This window comes from Pseudopodoces humilis, chromosome 11 (assembly GCF_049639895.1).
Source record: "Pseudopodoces humilis isolate 2021_Gansu_Grassland_sample_001 chromosome 11, ASM4963989v1, whole genome shotgun sequence".
NCBI classification, from domain to species: Eukaryota; Metazoa; Chordata; class Aves; order Passeriformes; family Paridae; genus Pseudopodoces; species Pseudopodoces humilis.
In genome coordinates, this window is record NC_142210.1 from 21,805,608 (window position 1) to 21,831,383 (window position 25,776).

At 42.6% G+C, this 25,776-nt stretch overlaps 1 protein-coding gene across 1 annotated transcript in view; it reads right to left on the reverse strand.

Moving 5' to 3' along the window:
* LOC102105066 (uncharacterized) overlaps positions 1-19,115 on the reverse strand; it is an 89,989-nt gene extending 70,874 nt beyond the window's left edge. The window contains exons 1-3 of the mRNA XM_088061149.1: positions 19,111-19,115; positions 14,806-14,810; positions 14,397-14,519 (exon numbers count right to left, since the gene is read on the reverse strand). Of these exons, the coding sequence (XP_087917275.1) occupies positions 14,397-14,519; positions 14,806-14,810; positions 19,111-19,115 (133 nt within the window). The remainder of the gene's footprint in view (positions 1-14,396; positions 14,520-14,805; positions 14,811-19,110) is intronic.
* Positions 19,116-25,776: the final 6,661 nt, after the last annotated feature.

Here is a 25,776-nt window from a genome sequence, read left to right on the forward strand (position 1 = left end):
TGTGGATGGAAAGATTTCTGTCCAGCTGATGTGAGAGCCCGCTCTGGGTCCTTGCTGGCACCTGCACACACCATCTGTGGATCTGCCCAAATGGCTTCCACAGAAGCATAACTACACCCTTTTCACTGAATGCCTGAGGAATGCTACATAAAACAGGAAAGAATGATGCACAAACCTTGCCACTTTCCAGCCACCACAATCCCCCAGCTTGCTGCAGAAAGGGTGAGACCAGCAGAAGCAGAGAAACACAAACCCCTACCTGTGCTGATGGATTTAAAGTCAGATCATAATTAAAAATAATTACAATGATGATTTATTTAAAAAAGCCTGGCCAGAAAGATGAAATGTGGCCTTGTCTTTGCAGCATTATCTTAAAATTCAGTAAAATAAGGTTTTGACCCCTCTTTTCCCAGGGAGCTCTGTGGATCACTGGTCCCCACGAAATACTGCAAGGAACAGTCAGGAATGATGGTGACAGAGAAAGAGGGAAGATTGGATCTTAAGTAAAGTACCACAACAAGAAACCTTAAGGGGCTCTATTTAAAATTATCACAAGTAGATAAACTGCTCAACTCCAACACAGATTTGGAAATTAGTTCCAACAATCTGGCTCACCCCTCTCTGGCCCCGACCAGCTCCCCCAGTCTCTTCAGCTGCAGATCATTCCATACATCTGATAAGAAAACTCTGATTGTTTGCTATTTAATGTGATATTTTAAATCAACAAAGATGCATGACAGTGCTTTGCCTTCTGTTATTTGTAACTACACTGTTACTACTCTCTTTTCTACATTCCAAAGGGTGTTTAAACCTCACAAAAGTTATGAAGTGAAAATATCATATGGTCTTTCCCCACTAATTACATGGTGGATTTTACACATTATTTAGTGTGTTTTTCAATTAAATAATTTATGTACTCATGGGAAGCAAGGGAAACAGGCTTGGTTCCCAGACATTCTTAAACTGATCACAAAAGTCAGAAATTATTCTATAAAGTAAAACTTAAAATAAGCCCCTGTTATTGCTAGAAGTAAGTAAATTTATAACAGATTCAACTCACAGCTTCCCTTAAATCACAGAACTGCTCAAGTCTCAAGCTCAGAAATGCCCCAAATTTGACAACCAGTGTGAATCCCCTCACAAATGCACTCGCTACTAAGCATGCCATAATTTGCTTTTCCAGCAGAAGTTTTGAAAAGGATCACTTCTCTTTTACTAACACTAAAATGATTTTCAGGGTTTGAAAATTTGATTGGAGGGGGTTTGAAACTCCTGTTGAAAGAAAAAATATTTGGCCATCTTTTCCACAGTGAAAGAAGTTTTACATTGGTTTTGACTCTAGGAAGGAAAGTACAAGTTTAAAGTCTGGTCCAAAACAAAGCCTAAAATTAAATAAATAAATAAATAAATAGTTAATACAAATAAAAACATATTCTAAGGAGCAAAGATTGAAAAGAGCAGTTTTTGGGTGGCTGGGAGGTTTTAAACTGCAAAACTCCTGGTCTGGGGCTTTTTTTTTTAACGCTTCACAAAGCATCAGAAATATGCTACAAGCTCCTTTGAGTGGTTTTCTAGAACGTGGTGTTAAAACACCTCCACAAAACAGCTTTCAACATAGCTAAATGTGCTTCTGCAGAGCCAGCTGGGTCATTTTGAACTGTTAGTGCTCCCAGGCTTTTATTTTTGCTCCTCAGCTATTTGTTCTGCCCTTTGCTGGCCCCTGCCACGGATTAGATGAGCATCCATTGTCTGCTCCAGCTCCGAGCCAGCCGGGTCAGCCCCGAGCGCGGCAGCTTCCTCACATTCCTCGCTCCCAGGTGTCCCAGGCAAGGCTGCTCCAACAGGATTTATTCCTGGAGTGGCTTCAGCAAACCAAAAGGAGCACGTCATGGCTGGTAAGAGACTGGTTAAAAGGCAAGGTTAATGATTCCTCATCCAATTTAGCCCCTGCGAGCTGATTTCGCAAGGAAGGAGAGCCCTTGTCAGAGCAGCCAGTTTTCCACTACATTTCTTCACCTGGGATTAATGCAAAGCAACTTTTACCAGCACCCATTTTGCAGGCACAGAAAGAGGCTTTACAAGTTATCTAATTATTTCCCTGCCCCTGGAAATGGGGAAGGGAAGGGAAATAATGGCATTAAACCACCACAGGTTTTTGTACCAGGCTCACTGTCTGTCAGTCCTTCCTCCAGACCTCCCTGGAGATTTGGTCCATTGTGGAGAGGCATCTTCTACCCTGTACCTGGGAAAACCTCAGATGTTTTAAGGACTGTTTTAAGGTAGCTTTAAGGACTTCCAGCTGTACCTAGGCCAGGTTTCACTTCTCTCCTGGTTCCTCTCTCTCTACACAGAAAACCCCGAAGGATGGAAATCATGGCGCTGTGAAAGGTTGAACAGCAGAGTCATCGATGGGACCTTGTGTTAGGTAATAAATATTTATGTCCAGATCTGAAAGGAGATGCATCTCCTGATGCCTGTTTCCAAGGGAAAAGGACAGAGGCATCTCCAAGGCATGGTGTTTTTGGCAGATCCATGGAGCAGGAATGGCAGGAGCTGCCCCACAACTTGCTTTTGGGGAGAAGACTTCTGTGAGCACTGCAAGGGTCAACCCACCCCATCAAGTCTAAGAGACCTGGATTTCATTTCCTGGCCTGTCACTGGCCTGACTGGAGACTAAACAGATGAATAAATTGCTGTGAGATATCAACAGGGAAACCCTGTTAGTGGGGGCCACAGGTGTCTGGAAAGAACAACATTGACCTGACAAAGATCCTGGCAACTTGAATTCATTAAATTTGAATTCTGGAGGGGGGAGGAATGTATCAAAGATGCTCTAGGACTTTTCTTTCTTTTTTTCTTCCTTTCTCTCTCTCTTTCTCTTTCTTTTCATATTGCTTTCAAGGTAAGACTGGCACAAGGCAACCACTTAAAGTGGTGACTTGTTCCTCACCAATGCCTGGACCCTGCCACCACAGTTCATTTCTCATCTGTCCCCCAGGAAATCTCCTGGACAGACTGATGTGAAAAGAGAAAATTGGCCAGCATTTGTACTGCCCATTTCTGCTTACTCTCAATGCCTGACATGCCACTCTCTCACGAGATATTTAACAGTGGTTTAGCTCAATAAACATCCAAGAGCCCCTCTTCCACAGCTCTAAAAGCAAACCATATGTTGCAGATGAAAACCCTGAAGATTATAATTAGAACTGTCCATTCAATTTAAACAAAGTCAAGAATGAAAACTATTTCAAATTCAATAAACAGGCCATTTCAAAGTGTAGACACTGTGGAGGACAAGCTTAACAACTTAATTGACAGGTAAAGCTTCATTTCTAATCCTCATTTTGATATCATCTGTAGCCTCAGGAGTCAAAACACATCACTGCTCAGTGCTCAAAATATGCAGAGAAAATGAAAATGTCAGCTGAATGAAAAAAAAAAGGAGAAGCATCTGTTTGATAGCTGTGTAAGCCTGTGATATGTAAACTGCTTTGGAGTCAAGCAGCCCTAATTAGAGTTTCAAGGAATTCTTCATTAAATATACACACACAGATATATATATATATATACACACACACACACGTTTCAAGCAATTATTGAAACCAGACAATTTGCAAGAAAACCAGGCTATAGAATTAAAGCAAGGAACAAGATAATTTCACGGACAGACCTCAGACAACACTCTGATGTTTTCACACAGCCATGAAGAAATCCATTTTTCCATCTTTTCACAAAGTACGTTTTTCTCCACTCTAAGTATTTAAAACAAAAAAGAATGATCCATTTTGGGATCTCGGTGTAGTACACAGCATCTCAGCACAGAAAAGCCAAAAAGGAAGAGTGACAGGGTTTCCAGCCTCCACAGTGGGGTTAGACTAATAGATATTTTGGCAACTGCACCCCCTTGACGACTCCAACTCCCATCAACACGAAACCCACACAGATGGACACAAACTCTCAGTGGAGAACTGTGCCAGGATAAGCGAATGACCACATGAAATAACGAGGGAGTACAAGCTGAAGAATGACAAACCAGGTAAAAGGGTAACTTGGGCTCCTAAAAAAAAAACCAAACCTGTTTACACACTGAAAAAACCCGGCTTCGTTAATGTCACTGTTTCCAGTAGAAAAGAGGTAAATGTGCTGGCTGCAAACAGGGAAATTGGAAGGGAATGTTTTAAAGACAACAATCAAAATTTTAGGTGATTTTTGCTTAGGAGAAAGACTTTGAGATCACCACTATCAGCAGCTACTGCAACACCCCTGAAAAAATTTCTGATGTGGGGCAGAACAGCAGAAAGAATATTTGTTATGGGTCCATCAATTTTTAAATAGAGCTCCTCAGCACAACCCAGTTGGGCCCTGCTGTGAGCTGGGAGGGTGGCAGAGGAGGAGAGGATCTCTACAAGGGCCTGCACTTAATAAGTGACAGCATGATACTGCCCAAACTCCTTGAGTGGACTCAGATCTGAGCTGTATTAAGGAGGTTTATGTGTTGGGCCATCAGCATCTTCTCTCGGCAGGATACGGCAGTTTGCAAGAGTAGTTACGGAATAAAAGAAGAAATGCCTGATGTGATGAGAGCACCTGGATTTTGCTAGCAGCAGTATTAATGCACACTTGCTGAGCTCCCTGTCTCTGTTACAGCAGAATGCGGAGAAAAGCGTTTTCCACACGCAGCAGGTAAAACGTGCACGAGAAAATTATAATCACGCAAACGCCTTCCTAATCTGATGTTTCCAGGTTACAGAACATGTTCTGTGCTGGCTGGAAATGCAGATGTGATTTGTGACAAGGCTGTGCAGGGCCAGGAGAACAGGGAGGGCACTGGCACCATTCACCAAGCTCCACCCCTGCCACTCCAAAAGTGAGACCACAGCACGTCCTCCTGTCCCTGTGTCACAGCTGGCTCCTGGCATTGCTCTACAGCCATCAGTTCATGGGGTGCCTCTGCAGGTGCCACCACAAGCACTGATCCCCCACTGGAGCCATCCCAGCTCCTGGACAGCCTAAGACAAACTGCCAGGAGAAAAGGCTGACTTCACAGAGATTTTCTTGCTCTGCTTCCTTTATGACATAAATCACGTGTGACTCTGCAGAGACTCTGCCGGGAGAAGAGAGAAGTGACATTAACACATCCGGAACCCATCCATGCCAACCTCCAGAGCTGGATCCTAATCATGAATCACAAAATGGTTTGGGTGGGAAAGGACCTTGAATATCAACCAGTTCTAATCCCCTTGCCATGGGCAGGGACACCTTCCACTAGCCCAGGCTGCTCCAAGCCCTGTCCAACCTGACACCTTGAACTCTTACAGGTATGGGCCACAAATTCTCTGGGAAACTTGTGCCAGTGCCTCACAATCCTCACAGGGAAGAATTTTTTCTCAGCATCTGATCTAAATCTGCCCTTTTTCAGTTTGAAGCCATATCCCTCTCTCTTATCACTCCATACTTTTGTTGCAAGTCCCTCTCCAGCTCCCTTGGAGCCCCTTTAGGCACTGGAATGGGCTCTGAGGTCTCCCCAGACACTTCTCATCTCCAGGCTGAACCACCCCAACTCTCTCACCCTGTCTTTGTATGAATAATGTCACCAGGCACAGAAGAATTTATTTTACTTCCCTTTTTCTTCCTCTTCCTGAGATTAAAATTCACATCAAATTAATCAGTTGATTGCTCCAATTTTTATTAGTTGTTTTTGAACTCCTTGCTGACACCGAATCCCTTTTGGGACAGGAACTGTTCACAAGGCTCTCAGGTGTGCCTTTCACAGAGGCAACAACAGCAGGTTTACTTCAAGTTGGTCTTCTAATATATCCCAGCTAAAGCCCTCAGGTACCTCCTGTAATTGAAGTTTGAGTAATCCAATATGATGTTGATCAAACTACTGATCTTTTAATAATGCAGTGTAGCTCTCCCAGCAGTTTCTATCTCGCTGACAGTCATGTCTGGATCTCTTCCTTTGGGCCAGGGCTTTGAACAGAGAAGCTGACGGGTTTCTGTTTGCCTTAGATTTTATCACAAATTGTTTTAAAGCTTTTTAAGGTTGTATCAGATGGCTCATAAAATCCACAGGCACTTCAATAATAATAATAAAATCTTAAAAAATATAAAAAATAAAAAATAAAAAAGGGAGTTCTTTTAGCTGTCCTGGTGAAGAACAGTATTAAATGCTCCCAAAGAGCAACACAAACACCACTCAGGAGCTGTGCTCTTTCCCGTCTCCGTATCTGCCGTTAGCTCTTGTTTACGCAGCCTGTAGGCAAAGCTATAGAGAAAGCTGTAGCCACCCTGCACAATACCCTCCTCTGAAAGGCAAATGTGCACATTTTTCCTCTCACAATTTCCATTTAAAGTAAGAATTCAAGGTTTTTCTAAGCCTTGCCTCTCCACACAAGAATAATTCAGCTGCAATTTGCATTTTCGATGTGCTCGAAATGAACACCAAGATGACTCATGTGCTGTTTATAAGATGCCTGTATTTGCTGGTAAATACCTTGCTACAAACAAGCTATAATTTAAGTATTCAAAAGTCTTGCTTCTGCATAAAATTACTACTAAGTGTAATTTTGGAGACCATGACCAGAGCCTCAATTTCAGACTTGCAAAGCTCTTCCTACACAATGATTCTTAAAAGTACGAGTGGATTTTCTTCTCTGATAACAGCAATCTTTATATCTCTGTAATTGCAGAAAAGATTACCTGGCTTTTAATTCACATTAGTCAGCTCCAACAATACCGTGCTTCTTTCCTTTCCTTCAAAATAAACTAATTATTGTCAATCAGCCCACTGGAATGTTAACATTCTCCATAACTTGCCTTTCAGATGTAGTCATAAATGTAAAAAACTAGCTAATATAAACTAATCAGAGCCCTAGAAATATCTCAAAACATATTTGTACTGCAGTCTATCATTTTTTTGTCACATTATTTCCAAATATTATCTTCCATCTGGACAATAACAGGCTTTTCACATAGTTCTAGAATGCTTTTCATCTAACTATTCACAGCTCCTCCGTTAATTAAAAGCATTAAGTCCCTGAGCAATGTGGCAAATACTGCAATATTTCTGAACCTGAAATGTTTTCACTATCAAAAGCTGATCAATACAGCTTTATGCATCAAGTGGTTTGGACAAAGAAATCTCTCCAGACCAGTTTTTTTGCCCAACTTTGTTGTGAGCACAAACTCAAGTTTGGGGCCCTGGAGTCATCCATGGTGGGGGTGACGGTCACTGTCCCCGCACGTCCCACAAACACTCCTTTCCAAGGAAAATGGCAAGCTGAGGTTCCTGCTCCATATTTCCTCCCAGCTGGTGGAGCTGGAGGAAGACAAGGTAGCTGGAAGGCTCGGGAAGCCATCCGTGTGCCGAGTCTATAATCAGCTGTGACGCACAGGGAGCCGCCGGCACCATATGGGCGGCACTGGCAGATGCCATGGAGATGGGGCCCTGCGCTTGCTGCTACCTGTGACACCCAGAAACAAGCTTTCCCCTTCAGATCAGTGATCAATAATTCAGCTGATAACTGAAACGCAAAGGGAAAAGGTGCCAGTTTTCCGTGGGGCGCGAGCAACGCTGTCGCTGTTTGAAAGATGCTGCTGCCTTGGAACGTGGCACAAGTTGAGCTGCAGGGAATGTGTGACACGGTGACAAGCTGCACTACACCTAACCCTGTGTAATCCTGACATAACCTGAAAATTAAACTGCCAGTTCCGCCGTTTGTTTATGCAAAAGGCTGTTATTAAAACGCCGCAGCTGAATTAAGCGTTCAAAGGCAAAAATCTAGGCACCAAAAAACAAGCTCCATGGAGAAAAAGATTTACCAAGATTATGTGGAAATAATCATATAATCCTTGAAATGCAAGTGGTCCCAGTCTTCCCTAAAAGTCAAGGGCTATTGGGTAGGACTCCTTCGAGTGTTGCTTTGGAGCCTTGGATTGGGGTAATAATACCCTTGACCCAACTGGTGTGTGTAAAACTGCTACTTAAAAAGTGACTTCAGACTGACTCAGCCTGTTCTCAGCTCCGATCCATGAAAACACGAATCCAGGATAAAGCCTTCAATGGCAGTGCTCACTTTGGAGGGAGCTGTCATAACTGTGAGCCTGCCTACCCCGAGGGATGGCAGATGTGAGAAACTGGGTGGTTCAGCTCGCAGCCGCCTTTGTTCGGCGCGTGAGGGAGGAGCGGGGAGACTTCAGCAACAGCCAAGCGGAAATCGGGAAGAAACTAAGCCAGGGCAATTAAAATTCAACAATAAATCAGTTACCAGAGCATCAGCTGCTCTTCTCAGCCCAGACCAACACAGAAATGCTCTGAACCAGGTGGGAAGTGTCTGCTCTGGCCTGAGCAATGCGTCCTTTCCCTGACTGAAGAGAAACAGACACAAAATGCTGGCGTTTCCTGAGTTTAGCATTTGATGTATTTTAGTAAGATTGAGATGGTTGTGGAGCTGAGTGGTTTTTGCTGGGGAGGGCTCACAAAAAATCAAGGGGACCACCCAGGCCAAGCCACTGCCAGCCTGGAATGAGCCCCTAAAATTCAGCTCAGGTTCCTGCCTGCTCAGGCTTGCCAGGAATCAGCACTCAGGTAATTCATCTTAAAAGTCCAACAGGCTGCAGTCAGTGTTACTCTCATTTTGAATCTGTTGTAATTTTTGCTACTTATTTGGAGCACTTTTTTGCTGTGGAACTACCAGGAATAGACAAATGCAGACAGATGACACAATTTGCCTGGGAGAGTGTAGCAGCTCCATGCAATTATTGATCCCAGCCAGACCCAACACAGCATGGGAGAGCACGAGGGAGGTCAGAGGAACAACCTCCAGCCATCATTCCTTCTCAGAGAAATGCTTGAAACTGAGAATTCCAAAAGAATGACTTGGGAGTAGAAATAAAATTAGATTCCCCATCAAGTTTGCAAATGCAAAACATCTCCAGCAGTTTCTGCCCAGAGCTTCTCCGCAGCCTTGCACAAAAATCACTCAGTCCTGCTTAAATCCAACAGTCTCCAGAAAACCACAATGCCAAACAGTGTTTATAATGCACAATTAATCCTTAATCTCAGTTTATACAGTTCCTTCTATAAAAGGAGTAGGAGAACCCTTTTTTTATTATTACCAACTGGGATCTGAAATCAAAAGCAGTTATTAAGCTTTTTACTCATGACTAAAAATAATGATTTGACAGGTAGGAGCAAACATAATTAATATTTAAATGTGAAAACAGATATTGCTTCTTGTTGAATTCACTGCAAATATAAGGCCTTTACCAGTATTCTGGATGTACAAACTAATGGAGAAAAAAAAATGTTTACTCTTCCTTGGCAGATTACTGCTGATCTTTTTTATACTCTGAAACAATAAATACTGGAAAATATCTGACTTAGCTCTAAAAACCCAAGCTGAAATCCCAGAATACCTGAGAGCCACTAACAACAAGCTTGGAAAAATCAGAAATTAGGTTTTACCTTCTCTCCTCTCACAAGTCTTTTTCTTTTCCTCTTCTTTTTAGAATTGCCGTAAAATTCCAATACCCTGAAATGCCTCAGTTATCAAGATGGTTCACCCAGGATCTGCTGAGGTGATGAGGTGGAGTTGTCCATTCCCCTCACTCCAGGAGGCAGACGTTAGGTGGACAGAGTAATTCAGTTACAGACAATTAGATAATTGTGATACAATTCCTGCAACTGGATTTATTTCCTCGTCTCAAGACAAGGTCTTGAAATAGAGAAAGATGAAGAGGGTTGGGTGGTTTCACCTCATCTAAGGAAGCCTTCACTTGAGTGCTGTAAGATTTGAGTTCAGTTGGTGTGGTACTTGTTGCACCTGGAATAAGAGCTGGTAGTTTTTGATTTTTGTAAAATATATTCTCCTAGTTCTCCTTCTGTTGAAGTGCTCCTGGCAATAAGTACCTCAGTGTCATGGCCTGCCAACACGGTGTGTTGAATCAAATGAAACTTTTAGACCTAAGATAACGCAGAAACGTCCTGAATCCTTCCAGTAGACTCCTCCTGTTCTAATAAAAATGAAATAAATATAATAAAAATGAAATAAATATAATAAAAATGAAATAAATACAATAAAAATGCCTTGGCATTTCCCTTGAAGTGCACAGTATTATGTCCTTCATTATTTATCACAGAACATGGCAGACACCTGTACATTGATTTGTTGGGCAGGAAAAACATCCCAAATGCAGAAATACCATTTCTTCTCTTCAACAAAACCAGAATCTGACAGGAATAAGCTGTATCTCAGACCTTATTAACTTAATAAATGCTGTCACCATATTAATAAGCCCTCCCTGGCTCTCAGACATGTCCCTCACTATTCCTTTTAGCCCACCACTGACTCTTCCAAGGCAACAAACGGTGTTTGGGGAGTTTCCCCGCCCTGGGATCAGGCTCCAGCAGTGATGCTGGTGACTCCTGCATTAGTGGGGTAACCAGTGGTGGCCCTGCACTGTCACACTCTGGCTCTGCTCCCAAAGTCCCCCTGGCAAAGGTCAGGAAACCTGCCAGAGCTCCGAGGTTTGACCCAAACCCCCGGGGATGGGGTTACAGCCATTGCATCACTCTAATCAACAAAATAGGAGCTGCTTTTCATCAACAGTTAATCACAGGACTTCACTTGTCTCTAAGTCCCTTCAGTTGCCTTGACAGATGAGAGCACAATAATATAAATAAGAAATGACAGTTTACCAAAGAAGGTTAACATAAGATCACGACCTTTTTCTACTTGACTTCTGCAGCTTATTCATGTGTGAAAACACGCTTTTGTAGCTGTAGCCTCAGCATCCCTTACAGATCTGGACCTGTGCCAACAACTGAGCTTTAAAATTACCATTTAAAATACCATTTTACATGGTATTTATGTTCAGAAAATACCATTTCTGCATTTTGCGATGCTCGAGTAGAGCTGTTTCGCATTAGAATAAAATATGAAACGAGGATATCTCTGCATTTCACAGCCTATCTCGCTGACAGAGTGGCACCTCTGCTCCACAAACAAGGAGCTGTTGGACACACACCCATTTCCTCTCCCTTCCTCAGACCAGGTCACACCTTTCTGCAGGTCACAGCCCGTGACCAGGCTGCCCCAGGAACACCACACGGATGCACAGGGCACGGCACCAGCCTGACAGTCCTGCATGAGTAGATGTCAAATATTAATTTGTCACATTATTTGTGCAGTGATTGAAAGCCAAATCCCATCTCATCATTCATTTCCATCAGGCACACGAGGAGCGGGAGGGAAGCAGGAGCTTTCTGTCACAATCTGTAATGCCTACGCCAGGCGCTGCCAGGAAATATTTCTCTGTCAGAGAAGCAAACTGAAGTTCTGAGCATGAAGGCTGGAGAGTGAAAGCTGCAGTACAACATGGAGATAATTAGTTTTGAAAGGCTAATCAGGTCACTGCTCTGGCTGGCATTTCTGTGGAGATGCACAGGCCTGCAGCTCACCACAGCCTGCCTCTCGATTCAAGCATCCCTCACCAAAGTGAAGTAAGACTTTACAAACCACATAACTCTGAATGACATATCCTGCCATAAGAACCCCCAAACAGTCAGGAAAGATCCCTACAAATAGCCAGGAAATATCTCTGGAGCCCTTGGAATGAGGATAGACCCCACAGCACTGGGTGTCCCAGGCTGTGCTGCTCAATCCCCTTCCCCAGGCGGGTCCAACCAGCCACAGAATCACTCAAGGAGAAGGTTTGATCAAAGCTTATAGCAATAACTATTTTAAGATTATCTCACCTATTTTATGCTGTTGTCTTGTGCGTATTCATGGAGCCTTGTATCCTGCACACACCTCTGACCCCCTAGAAGGTGGAGATGCTGAGCACTGTCAGCTCCTTCAAGCTGTGAAATTAGGCCTTTGGGTCTCCAAAAGAAATCGCTCACAAACCCCCAGCAACGCCTGATCAAAACAGCAGTGCACTTCAGCACATTGCTGGTTAGTGAATCTTTATCCATTTTCCCTTCCTTAGCATGAAACAGCTACAAAATATTTTTAAAAACCCAACAGTTCTTTCCTGACATCTCTCCCTTTTGTCAGAAGGATGCTCTATTTTGTTTCTGAAAAACACGATCAATCTTTCCAGCAATAACGACTTGCTGAATAAAATCTGTGCTACTTCCATGCTGCTTTTCTAACAATACACCTTATTTGTACCCTGGCTTATAAAAAAACAACAAAAAAAACCCCATACACTGATCGATCATTGCAGGCACCACTGAAATAAAACCAACCATGAGACAAATAATGGGAGCAGAACAATAGTGCACATCTATTTAACGCCTGAGTTTAGACTAAGGGGTAACATAAAGCACAATGATGCTATAAAGGCAGAAAGAATAGAACAACCCAGAACAACAATAAACTTTATTCCTCCAAAACCACTGGTTAACCTGAATGAGGAGCTTTTTTACTCCCATCTGCAAAAACAACTCCTTTGAGCAACGCAGAGGATTTAATAAAACCCCAGTTCACGCCCTGGAAGCCCTTCCAGCAGCACATGCAGTTTTTTGGGGTGCTCACTTTTCCCTCACGTAGTAACCAACCACTCAGTTACTCACATTGTAACACCTGGTGGCCAGAAGTTGGCTGAAATTTGCCTCCTTGCAGGTCAGTACAGCCAAATTCTCCCTGCCATTGTCACCTCTGTAAAAGTTGAAGTGTATTTAGTGACACCACCACGTTCACTCTCTTCTGTGACTTGAGGGTTTCCAGATCATTGTGGTTTTCCATTTTTGCCTGAAGATTTCAAAAAAATGGCTTCAAAACAGCTAATAACATATTCATTTGAAACTCCTGGTCAGATAAAATATCGTACAAAAACCAAATACCTTAAGCTCTGTTTGAGTTTTTAAAGACTGTGCAAATGCCAGAATTTAAAGCGTATTGTAAGAATTGAATTGTGCAGAAGGAACACTAATTTGACTAACTTATCAAAATAAGACTAGTCTAAAGGAAAAATGACTCTTGCATGCTAAGGATTATAATGAGTAGGACTCCTGCTTTCAAAAACCTTGGGGTTTGGACAACTTTCATGCACTGAAAGCAGTAAGAAGTCATCAAAACACAGATCTGTGCACTGGCTCATGGGCTTATTGCCAGTCAGTCCCCCAAAGAGGCAAGAGAGGTGAAGTAGCAGGGATCTGTGAATCATAAATGATATTCCTGGGCTGTGCTCTCCAAAGGCTGAAATGAAAACGTGGAGGACCATAATTAAATACTTCAGTCAAAATAGCATAACCATCTACAGCTTATTTACACTGTCAAGGTGGATTTCAACTCATAGGTTGCCATAGAAAATAATTCCATCATTTTTTAGGAAAAAAAGGAGCGCAGCCACATAAATTATAAAGTTAGGGTAAATCATATGACCACAGGCAAGAAATACAGTGTTTTACACAAACCATAAAAAGCAGTTGGACAATGGTAAAATGAAATCTTGGAAGAAAGGAATTTGTGAGATACTGTGCAATGGGAAAAGCCAGAGGACACAGCGTCCTGTGAGAAGATGATAATACAGTTCACGAAAAGCTGCCCCGAGATGAAAAAAATATCACCACTGATGCATTTACTGCAGCAGTAAATGCAGGGCAGGTGCAACCCAGGCACACAGCAGAGCACAGCAGATCATCACGTGGCAGCACATCCCCGTTACCTGCTGGGGAGAGCTCAGGAAGAAGGAACTGCCCTGGCCCGCAGTACAGCACACCTTGGCTACCTCAAACCCACCTTCTGCAGCACCTGATAATGCACAAAATGTAGTGACTGTAGGTCAGCACATCATCTGGGCTTGTTTACACCCACCCTGTCTGCCAAAGCACCTTTAGGAAGTCTGACCATAATTCACTGTGTGTTCTAACCTGAGTGTCTGCATAAGAACGAATTTTACCCTATAATGCACTAACTAGACTTAAATTTCCCCTATGAAAAAGACAAATGGGTTTACATAGCATGTGGTTTTAAATCCTTTTTCATTCAGTTAATCTCTAGCTGTGGAATTGTGATTGAAATGTGAAAATGTATGTGTATTTTATGATAAGAACCATTTTGCTTTAGAGACAGATGAAATATTATCAAGCGTATACACTTTCTTCAAGTTTTTAAACTGATGATGGAAATCCCATAATCAGAACATGGCACAGCCAATCCAGGTTAAGTGATAACATTTTTTTTTGACAAAATAAAACAAAACCCCAACCCTTTGAAGTGTTCTTACAGTTACATCTTCATAATCCAGACATGAGAAGATCTGCACCCCCGACACCTCTGAGCACACCCTCTTCAGCTGGCTCCACATAAAAGCCAGCCTTTCCTTCCCCTTCCTAAGTCTGCTGATTCCTTAAAACAGCAGTAAGACATGGCACAAAGCATTACCTCCACAGGATTTCCCATCTTCCCCCAGTTTCTGGCCAGCTGGACACTTGCAGTGGTAGCTGCCGATGGTGTTGCAGCAGCGGTCGTGGCAGCCGCCGTTCTCCGTGGTGCACTCGTTGACATCTGACGGGAGAAAGCACAAGCAGCCGGTGAAGAGAGGGCACTGACCACAGCACCTGAAGATCTGAGGACAGCTGTGTCTGGCTGATGTGAAAAAATGAGAGTTTCTGAGGTAAACAGCCCAGGAGCCTGAAGCAGCCCCCGAGCAGCGACTCCCAGCTACGGTGCTGAGCCCTGCTGCTCAAGCAGGTCATGCCAGGGAGGTTTAGGCTGGGTATCACAGAACATTCCTTCATTGAAAGGACTGCCAAGCACTGGAACAGGGTGCCCAGGAAAGTGGTGGACTCACCATCCCTAGAGGGTTTTAAAAGACAGATATCATAGGATCATTACAGTTGGGAAGCACCTCTGAGATCCTTGAGCCCCACCATTAGTGGATGTGGCACTTGGGGACATGGCTTAGGGGCAGGCTTGGCAGTGCTGGGTTAATGGTTGGGCTCAATGGTCTTAAGAGTCTTTTTAACCTAAAAGATTCTGTGATTCTAAGAGTTGCAAGGGTGGGATTTCCCTCCTCCCCTTCTGCACAGAAGGTGAGTGCAGAGCCCACCTGGCTCTGGCTGCAGGCTCTACCTGGCTCACCACCTTCCACCTCTGGAACACCTCTATACAGGCATTTCCAGCAGCCTCACTTGGCCATTAGGGTTGATGATGAGAAACCTCTGAAAGATGGTAGGATTTGAAATCAATTGTGGTCCTGCTTTCTGTCAGGTGCTGTTATCTACACACCTGACTTATTCACCTTGTAAGCCAGTGTTTTCCTGCATGCAAAGTAGAACTTTACACATTACAAATGAAGAACATTAAAGAACTAAATGAAAAATAATAAATAACTAAATAGCCAGTGGCAGAGAAAAAAATCAATAGCAAAGACATTCACTTACATAACTACTTAAATAGCCTACATAAGAAATTTCAAAGAAATATGATAGAAACCATCAGGCCAGCAGCGCTGCTCTGCTGAGCAGGAGCAGAGACAGCAGACTTTATGGAGGTGATTTCCAAAACAGAAAATTTGTTCACAGGGATGGTAAGCAGGTTTTTGCTGCACTGGTTCCATGCACACTGAACCTGGGAAATGCCTTCTCACTCTGCTCTCTGAAGTGCTCATGTCCCACACGCAGCAGTGCAAGGGCAGGCAGGGCTGCACCTGTGTGAGAAAAATGGGCTCTGGGGGGCTTGGCTTCAATTTCTGGGCAAATGTCTTGATCTGCCTCAGTGGACATCCCATCTCCTCAAAGGCCAGGCTGAGGGTGCAGGTGACAGATCTGACAGGCCTTTGGCACTGGAAGGGAGCTCACACTGCTTTCAGGGGAGACAGCAGGAAAGTCAGGAGGAGGAGGATTAAGCAGCAGAAGATAAGCGTCATCACGACTGTGAAAACCACAGGCAGTTTGTCTTAGTGGAGCTCCTCATTCCCAAGGGGGAAATGAGGCTTTTTAAAAAAAAACATTTAATTAGTTTGTAAAGAAAAATAATAATAAAAAAGAATTTCACATTCATGCAAGAGAGGCGAGAGCCGTTCAACTGCAACCCTTTGGAGTTACAGACTACGATTTACCGAGGTTTGTTGGCTCTTTGATGAGCTCAAGCTTCACTTGACTGGTTCATTTCTGATCCTGGCTAAAAGCCACAGGTTAAAAGAAATTTTTGAGGTTTCAGACAATTAAAAAGCTAAAAGAAAAGTGCATTGTGAAACACCAACTTTCGCTGAAGTGTAGCTGAAGAGGCACAAACCCACTAAAACCATCTCATTTCCCTACAGCGTTAGATTCAACACAATGACAAACAAAATGGTAATTCCTTTGTCCTCAGCGATACTGGAAAACACTGGCAGGCTATAAAGAAATAAAACAAAATCCAGTCATCTCAGAGCTGCACAACAAACCAAATCCCGACTTGCGTGAAGCCAACGAGGCTCTTCTCGATTTCACGGGAACGCGATTTAAACAGAAACTCTTCCCCGAGAAAAACACTCCCCCCTCAACTCCTTCCTCTCCAAAAACAAACGGCACCAAAATAAGAACGTGCGTCTGCTCGCTTCTCCTTGGCAAGAGATGGGGAGAGCATATGACAGGAGACAGATTTTGGATGTGTTCCTCCAAGCGCTGGGAGGAGGCACGCGAGCGCTCGGCTCCGCGACGCGCGGTATTTCATAATATAATCCTTGCGAGGGATTTACTGCCCCCAGCTCACACCACATCCCCATGTGCCTCGTGGTAAGAAACAGCAATGAGCCACAAAACAACCCAGCTCCACAGCTTCGACTTCTGTTTACACTAACAGGATTGAAAACTAATAAAGTCCCCTTGCTCTTTTTTTTTTTAAACAAATTAAAGGAAGAGCTGCTTTATTCTCTAGTGCCCACAATGCTACGTGATGTCCTGGCATAAAATACTGACCGGGTGAGGTGGCCCAGGATATACAGCCCAACTTATTAACACCAGTGTCTATATTTTGAAGCAAAATATTGGAATAAAACCTTTCTAGCTGAGGAGCTCATCATTATTCCCTTGATTTCACCAGGGTATAATCCATTCGGAAGTGTACAGTGCTGTTGCATGCTAATATATAGGAAGTTTCTCCTTTGATTGCAGAGTGTTCCTGTTAGCAATTAAAAATCTTTTCCTTCCTTGTTCAGCATAAAATGCTGTGGGTCCAGCTATTGGTGCTGTTATGACTGAAAACTACATTTCCTCCTTCTAACCCTACCTTCTTAATGCTCTGCCCAGGATTTCCTTGTCTCTGCCTTAATATTTGTTTTCATCTTTTGATGAAATGTTTTCATGCAGTTCATTGCTGCTTTTTACACCAGAAACCCACCACTTCTTCTCTTATACTGCAAAACCCGACTTTCCATCTCCACATGTCTTTAAAACAAACACCTCATTTAAAGCTAATCATCATAAAATAAACTATGATTTAATTTCTGAGTTAAGACACCAAAAAAAGCTTTTTTTGATTTATTAGAGAGCAATCACATTTGAAGGAATACACTGAGCAGGAATAAATCTTACCAGTTTTAGCCCTAATGCTATGAAAATTTGCTCTCTAAGCATCTGTATCCTTTGCTGTCCTGTCTCCTGCTCAAGACCTTCCCCACTGCCTGCTCCCTGCCAAGCTGTTTTCTGCAACTCCATAATAAAGGTCAGATGTTGCCTCAGTCCAAAGAAGCACAAAAATAAATGATCTGAATGTGAAGTTATAAAGAATGTGTTTTACATTTGTAAAAGGCTGGGTCATAGAGCTTTTACAAGCCACAATCAGCTGTTCCATATTCCTGAAACAGAGTAGACAGGATTTTAAAATCTGATTACAGCTTTGCCACTGGAAAAAAAAAAAAAAAAAGGGAAAGTCAAAATAAACTCAACAAAAACAATTCTGTCAAATGATAAATTTCTGTCTGCTTTCCATATTCAATGTCACTCAAGGTTGCAAATATATTTTGCCTTTTGAATGGTGAGAAAAATGACAGAAAATTTCTGACACGTAACAAGTCTGCCACGTTAGGTCTGACAAAAGTTCAATGTTATCAAGCCTATCAATCCATCTGTAATGACATGCTGTAGGCACTTCAAAAATAAAAAAAGATGTTTGCTACTGCAATGTTTCACTTTTATTTATAGAGCCAATGTTGCAACACAAAAACATTATCCATGGGACATACTGGATGTGAGCCTTCAATCTTGCCATGGGAAAAATAATTGAAAACACCTTGCATCTAGATTAACTTGATATTAACTTTATATATGATCTGTCTAGCATACATGTGAGGGGGGAAAAAAATCCACAATATGTTTTAAATCCAGTAGTATGTTAAAATATGGATTGTTGGCATGTGCCCATGTCCCACACTCCCAGCACTTGTGGTATTATAGAACTATGTGAAAAGGTGCCTTTTCTCCAAAAAATCTTATAAAATACTTGATATGGAAGGGAATTCCTTTTTCTTCATGAAGCAGACCACCTTTGCCCAATTAACCCTGCCTAGGAGCTACATGCTAAATGGAGAAAGACAATTCCAATCCCTTCACTTCTCTGCTCTTGTTAATGCTATTCTATCTGAAAATGTCACACATCATCAGCTCCAGGGAAAACAACCCTTCAGCAGGTTTTCATGAAAATGTAGGTGATTTCAGATTTCCTACAAATAAATGAAGGCTTTATGTAAAAGCAGATATTGGACAAAGTGGTTTTCATTGGTAATTCCGACTTGAAATCTAACAGCGGCGGCCCGCTCTATCACCAGCTCTCAAAAGCAGATGAAGAAAAATCAGTGTGAAAAGCAGAAATACGTATTGGCATTGGGGCAGAAGCCTCCTCTCTGAGCTGTTGGTGAGGGCTGCAGCTCTGCAGGGTCTCCACCTGGAGCTCAATTCAGCATCTTGAAAATCCAGTGAGGGATTAAACCTGCCCTGAGCACAGGCCAGAGCTCCACCAGCACCGAGCAGGGGCTCAGCTCTGCAGCAGGAAAACCACCAAGTCAAACACCACCTAAATCTGCCAACAGGTTGTGTGCTCAGGTCAGTGGAACACAGCAGTTTACTCACTGCCTACAGGATAAGGGATTTTTATTTTCCCCATACAACAAGTTTACGCCATATTCGTTAATATAAAGACTAATTTTTAAGATAACAAAGGGGATCTCATAAGTGCCACCCAGTATTTAAAGTTTCTGCATTTATCAGCTGTATATGAGCAGCAACTTTATTTATTTGAGGCAGCCACATTGAAAGTTGCCATGTGGGTGCCCAGCTCTGGGGTTAACCCGTGCTCTGACCCGTGAGCCGCTGACTCCAGCGCGTGTCAGAGCTCCCTGGACTTGTAATAAATCACTGAAGTGGAATAAAATCTCTAAAATCATTCCCATTGTTATTGCAATCCTGCCTGAACAAAGCCCACCAGCACGGAGCAGGAGGTGATTTTGATTAGTTTAAAAGCGTTAGGGTAACACACCCTGCTTCAATCAGGGGTCACAGCAACCACAACATATTTATTTAGAGGGAAGACAACATTTCATTAATAACACCTGGGACCTTCTCTTGGAGACTATGATGAAGATGGGCCAATTTCAGGAATCTAAATGTTAAATATCTTTAAGAAAGCAGTTTGATTCCTCTCTCTAACAGGCAGCTTATCTTGACTTTTATAGAGATTTAGAGATGTAAATTCCTAACTCAGAAAACATAAATGCTGTTGGGTAAAAAAAAAAAAAATGAACCTAACCCTGATAATGGTTAGGATCAAAGTCTAAATATAGTTTGTCATCTGCACCTGAAATGCTCCTATATGTGTACTTTAATACGTTTTAATGCCTGGCACACAAAGGTGTAGAACTGCAACTATCTTACAATTTGCTTTTATAAGGAGGCATTATAGGCAAGTGTCTGCAAATCACAATGCCCATTTCACAATTTCTCATCTATTGATCTAAATAATCTGATTCAATTTTAAAAAAATGTTGAAGATCCAAAAAATAAGTACTTCCTTAAGTTTTACACACTATTTTTGGTTCTTTTTTTAATTACTTGGATGGTCTGCAACCAAAACCATATGTCTAAAAAATCCTGAAACCTGAGAAAGTTGATTTGAACTTTAAAGGCCACTCACTGCTACAATTCAACATAGAGCACACATGCACATGTATCAACGTTACACATAAATATAACGTAATGAACAAACACACCGGACAGGCTGCCAGGCACCCCAAAGACTGCATTTGTCTTTTACTTGGTTTCCTGCAAAAAGCTTTGCAGCAGTTGTCTTTGAGCAGTAATTGTCTCTAAAACATAAATTACATACATCACTTCCAGCACTAACCATAAATTATCCGCCTGAATAGCAAACAAAGCTGCTCGTTCTGATAGTCAGCGCAGCCCTGCCCGGGTATTGATTAAGCACTCTCAATGCTTTATTAGGTTTTCTTCCCCCACAAAGTCAATAGCAGGATGAATATTTCTTCTTGGGCTGTTATGAAGTATCGTAAATCTGAGTCATTATTAACAAGCGCCTGATTAGTGGAGCAAACTTATCGGAGAGTTTGGCACAGGCTCCTGGAGCATCACCTCCCAGCAAACACCCATCACTGCCCCTGTCTCTGCTGGCAGCTGTGGTCCTTCTGCTCCCACAAGTCATCACCTCCTTTTTCCACTTTTATATTGTTTATTTTTTATTGGTTTGGGTTTTTTTAAAATTAAAGAAATCACTGCTGTGCTCATTCCTCTTTATCCCCATGTCACACCCCCGTATGCAGAGAGCATCGAGTTTGTGCACGGCCCCTGTTCCCCAGGAACGTGGGGCTCTCCCATGGTTTGCTTCCTTTTCTTACTGTGGCACTAAAAATTTTCATTTTATTCCATTTAGATGCAAAACCAAAAGCAAATAAAGCTCCTTGTTAAACATACTTAGCCAGCATTCATTTCTCCTTATTAAAATCATCATCTGAAGAAAAAAAAACCACATTCATCAATCATTTGCACTTGCTCACATTAAGAACAACTCCTTTGAAGTCAGAATGAAATCCTGTAGGGGGAAAATACAGGCTCAAAGTTTAAATAGGTGAAACCACAAAGCTCTCAAAGCCCAAGATGCTGGCACACACTGCTGTGTTAGACTGGACCTGCAGCTCATCCACTACAGAGAGCACTCTGAACCTGCTGCAGGTGCAGAGATGGTTCCTACCACCCCAAGCTCTCCTCACCACAGACCAGACTCAGCTCTGAAAGTGGCATTTAAAAGTCCTTTTAATATCTCTGTTCCTGGTCATGGCAGTCCTCCATAACCATGTACATGCCTGCTCACTTTTTAAAACTTTTCTTTTTTATTGCTAATGTCCTGAACACTGATGGCATTTTGCAGCAACGACTTCCAAAACCAAACCCTTACATGAAAAAACACCGACTTTGATTTCTTCTGATCTCTTTAAAATTCCCTATCAAGCAGGAACAACTTCCTAGAAGTGAAATGCAGGACCTAGATCACACCCGAATTTTCCTCTGTTCACTAACTAGATCTAAACCGAGAGGTGGAGCTGGGAGAAGGTCTATCACAGTACAATGAAATCCTGTAATGGTGCTCATTTTTAAACTATGTTTTCCCAGACAAGGTATGAATAATGCAACCAAACACCCCAGAACATCTGAATAAAGCAACGCCAGCCTAGTGGATGCTAATTGGCAGCAATTGGCGCTGATTGTGGAGTGCGGCTGGAGCTGTGATTACAAACAGAGCTGACGCAGCCAGCCCAAACCTCAAGTACTGCTGCTGCAATTAAAGATATTTTATCAAATTAGACAAGTGTTTGCCTTTCCCTGCTATGATGGTTATGAGCAAAACATAAAAGAAAGCCTGGATGGCTGTATGGCACCTTCCCCACAACAGAGCTCTGCTGAGATGAGTTTCTTTCTGCTTTGACTTTTTATGCCACAAAATGGAACCCTTCTAGAAAGGATTCAAGGCTCTGCAGTGACATCCTTAAAAGCCCAAGTCTAGAAGTGGTTTTGCCCTAAAAATGCAGTCTCTTTGCAGTGTACCTGACTTCCAGCACCGACAAGTGCTGGTTATGCACATACAAACACGGGAAGGCTTTGAACTTTCCAAGTCTGATTTCACAATGTAAGCCCTGAGTATTTTTGCAGGCAGATAAACACTCTTCAAACATCATTTTTGAGGCAGTAAGGCTTCAGGACTCTTAGCAGCTGGATTGATATTTGGAGTGCTACACCCCAAGCACAAGTGCCACGGTTGACTCCAGCCAAGCCAAGTCCTGGTGCTCAAAGGAGAGTTCACAAAATGCACCTCGAACTCCAGACATCCTTGCACCCTGCTGCCTTCTGCTTTCCTGGGGGAGGAAGTCAGCAAACCACTTGGTCATGAACTAAGGCTGGCTCTTTGCTAGTATTTTCTGTTATCCCCAGCTCTGCTCTCTTGCTTCTGGATCTCAAGAAAATTTACATGAGCTTCTGCCCTTTCTCCAGCTTCCTGTTAACATCTATAAATCAGGTCAGCAGAACTGAATTGAAAAGGATATAGCAAAAAAAAACAACCCAATGCGCTGGATCATTTCTGAAAGCTTAGCATTTACAATAATTTTTACAGATCTCTGTCAGTACAAAAGAAAAATAAAATTTTAAAAAAAATGTAGACTATGCAAATGTATGGAGGTTTTCAGGCCAAGAGAGCAGGAGAGTGACAGCCAGTGTCATATAAAAGTGTGAATAACCTGAAGATACCCATGGGTTGGCCAGTGCCAACATCTTCAGGACCAAACACAAGCTCAGAGACCACAGCAGTGGCATCAAAAAGGAACAGCAAGGAAGCAAAGGCAGCACTTTGTGTACTCTGCTCAACCTGTACTTTTAAGGGATTTATGATGTCAGCTTGTTATGAAGAGCACGGCAGTGATCCAACACAGCAATAACAAAACCAGAGATAAAGACAGAAGTGCACATTGGTGATGCCTTTGAGGCTCCCCAGCATGAAAGGTGAAGGAACAATTTCAAACAGAAATAAATGCTTGTTCCAGGTAAAACCTGTAAGGATGGGTCAGATTCTACCAAGTTAGTGGTGGCATACCACGTGCAACGTGGGGTGCTGGGAAGCTCTGCTGTAATATTACTCAAATCTGTGTAGAGCAGCAATCTGAGTTTGTGACAGCAGGAGTGAGAGAGGATGAGCTCGAGCCAGCAGGATGCAGGAATGGGAACCGAGCGCTGCAAGAACAGCTTATCTGGAAATCAGCTTCCAAACATTAAGGGAAAGGACAAAAAATCACAGCTTTAGCTTCTAGCTGAAGAAAAGACAACAAAGAAAAGTCCTGTTGGAAGTGTAGAATAAAGTGTTTATTCCAGCTTTATCCCTGTCTTTACTCTGTCCTAAGAAGTCATCAGTCTGAGCAAGCGAATGTCTCCTTTTGTCTGCACCTGTGGAATAAAAGTCTCAGATCCAGGAGTGTCCTTGTGTCCACAGCAACACTGTGGGAAAGGGACACCTGAAGCATTCCACAACCGATTTTGGTACTTCAATCCACCCCAGGGCAGCTGTGCCCTGGTCCAAAGCAGTCCCTGATGCAGCAGTGGCCAGGCTGCAGGTGATGAGTGACACTGGGAAACCAGGGGGAACCCCCAGAACAGAATTTGTCAAAGCCCTGTCCTGCCCACAGTCCCCTGTGCAGGAACAAAGCCCCAAGCCCAGAGGCTGCTGCTTCACCTGCAAACAGCCTGAGTGTTACACTAGCATGGACTGAGCAAGCTGTCAAATTAGGCAGCTTCAATTTCAGGGCATTCCTATTGTAATAAGCCAGTTCCTTACAAACTGTGCTTTTTCATAATATAATTAACCCCAGCACTAAGCATGTGAGCAAATGAGTTCATTTTTCACATGAATAATGAAAACCTTTTTTTCTTTTTTCTCTTTTCTTTTCCCGAACCATTACGAACAGAAATGGATATAAAAAATTTCTCAGCAGAAAAAGGATGATGTGTGCTGGCTACCAGTTTGGAATAGGAATTCATTATAGATATTTAAATGGAGGATCCTATTTTCTTTTCTTATTTTTAATTAATCATTATTCGTAATAGCTGTCCTTGCCAGTCTAATCTGAAACTTTGCTCATCATCAGATCTAGCTTGGGATTAGATTAAACAGCCTCTGCTATGGTCTGAAATGAGTTAAATTTCTCTTCCTTCCCATATCCTCCTGAATATTCTCTCCCATCTTTTGTTTTCCATTTCTAGGAGATCTTTCTAGCAGTTCTGTGGGCAGAATTACTCACTGCCCTGACAAAAATCCTGTGCTAACTTTAAATGTAAACTCACTCCACTTCCTACTATAGAAAATAACATTTCTGTCACATTCCCTGCGTGGCTGAAACACAACCAGGTCACTGGTTTACAAGAGACACAAGTGGGAACTGGTTATTCAGTTTACAGAAGTGTAAGACACAGCCACTGTGCCTTCCAGAAACTGATCTTGTGTGTCAAGGGCAAAGCAACCCATGGGAAGAAAAAAAAAGAAAGATTAAATCTTTATCAATTTAATTGGTAAAGAAACCCAAGGGAAGTCGTTATTCCCAGAGACTCCACTGCCTGATTTGTCCTATGAATTCTTCCAAGTTATCTGACACCAATGGGTGCTTGTTAACTATTGCTTACTGTGATTACTGCTTGCTGTCCCTGCTGAAAGGGAGCCCCTTGAAGAGTCAGAGGTGGAATTTACTGCTGAACAGCAGCTAAATATTGCAGAGAGGTCTGAATCCTGCTCATCGGGCACTGCAGCCAGGTGAGCATCCTTTAGCTGAAAGAATTTCCACTGAGGAATTCAGCCAGGGCACTTAAACTTGGAGCTACATCAAGCTTGAAAAAAGAGGTACAAACCAAAAGAGATGTACAAACCATTAACTTCCATGCAGATTTCACCAGCGACAAGCTGGAAGCACAGAACTGAAGAAACAGGATTTTCTCTTTCCACTTTAACTAACAATGAGGAGCAGAGCTGTGATTTCTCAGGGCCTTTCCCAGCAGAAGAGCACAGAACCCTCCTCTGAAACAAATAAATCAGGCCCAGCATGGTGGGGTAAGGCAGACACTCTGCAGAAGGAACAATTTGGCAGCCTGACAGCAGCATTTGAACCTGGGACCTGCCCTGCTCACACACGTGCTCACCACGTGCAGCACAGGCCTCAGCCTCAGGAATTCTCCTTACAAAAATATGGAATCCCAAAGTTTTGCCAGTGGACTGGTGTCAAAGGTGATCACAGGCAGAAATTAGAGGGCTGAAATTGTTAATCCTGCATGGCTGAAATTCATACCAGCACAGGAAGAGTCAGTTTCATGTAACCCAAACTCACCATTCTGGTTCCCAACACAAACTCAATTTGCCTTTTAAATCTCTCTGGATGTCAGGCATCTGGTTATGATGGAGAGCCATACCCTATTTTTTCAGGGGGTATAACCAAAGAGAAAATTGCATTTATGTTTGCAGAGAGACATCAGCTTAAATAATTTAAAACTTCAAAGTTACTACATGATTTGTACAGGATCATTTTACACCTTAAAACATGCATTCCTCTACCTCTCTCCCTGCAAACAGCTGACATATATTTTCACATTCCTCACTATTAACAAAGTGTGTACCACAGTAAAATATTACATCACACCACACTCCTTAAGATTGTTTGATTTAGGATAACAAACTGTTTTTTTGAGCAACAGTAAAGTCAAAGTATTAAACTTAAATCTCTTAAACAGAATATGCACTAGGAATA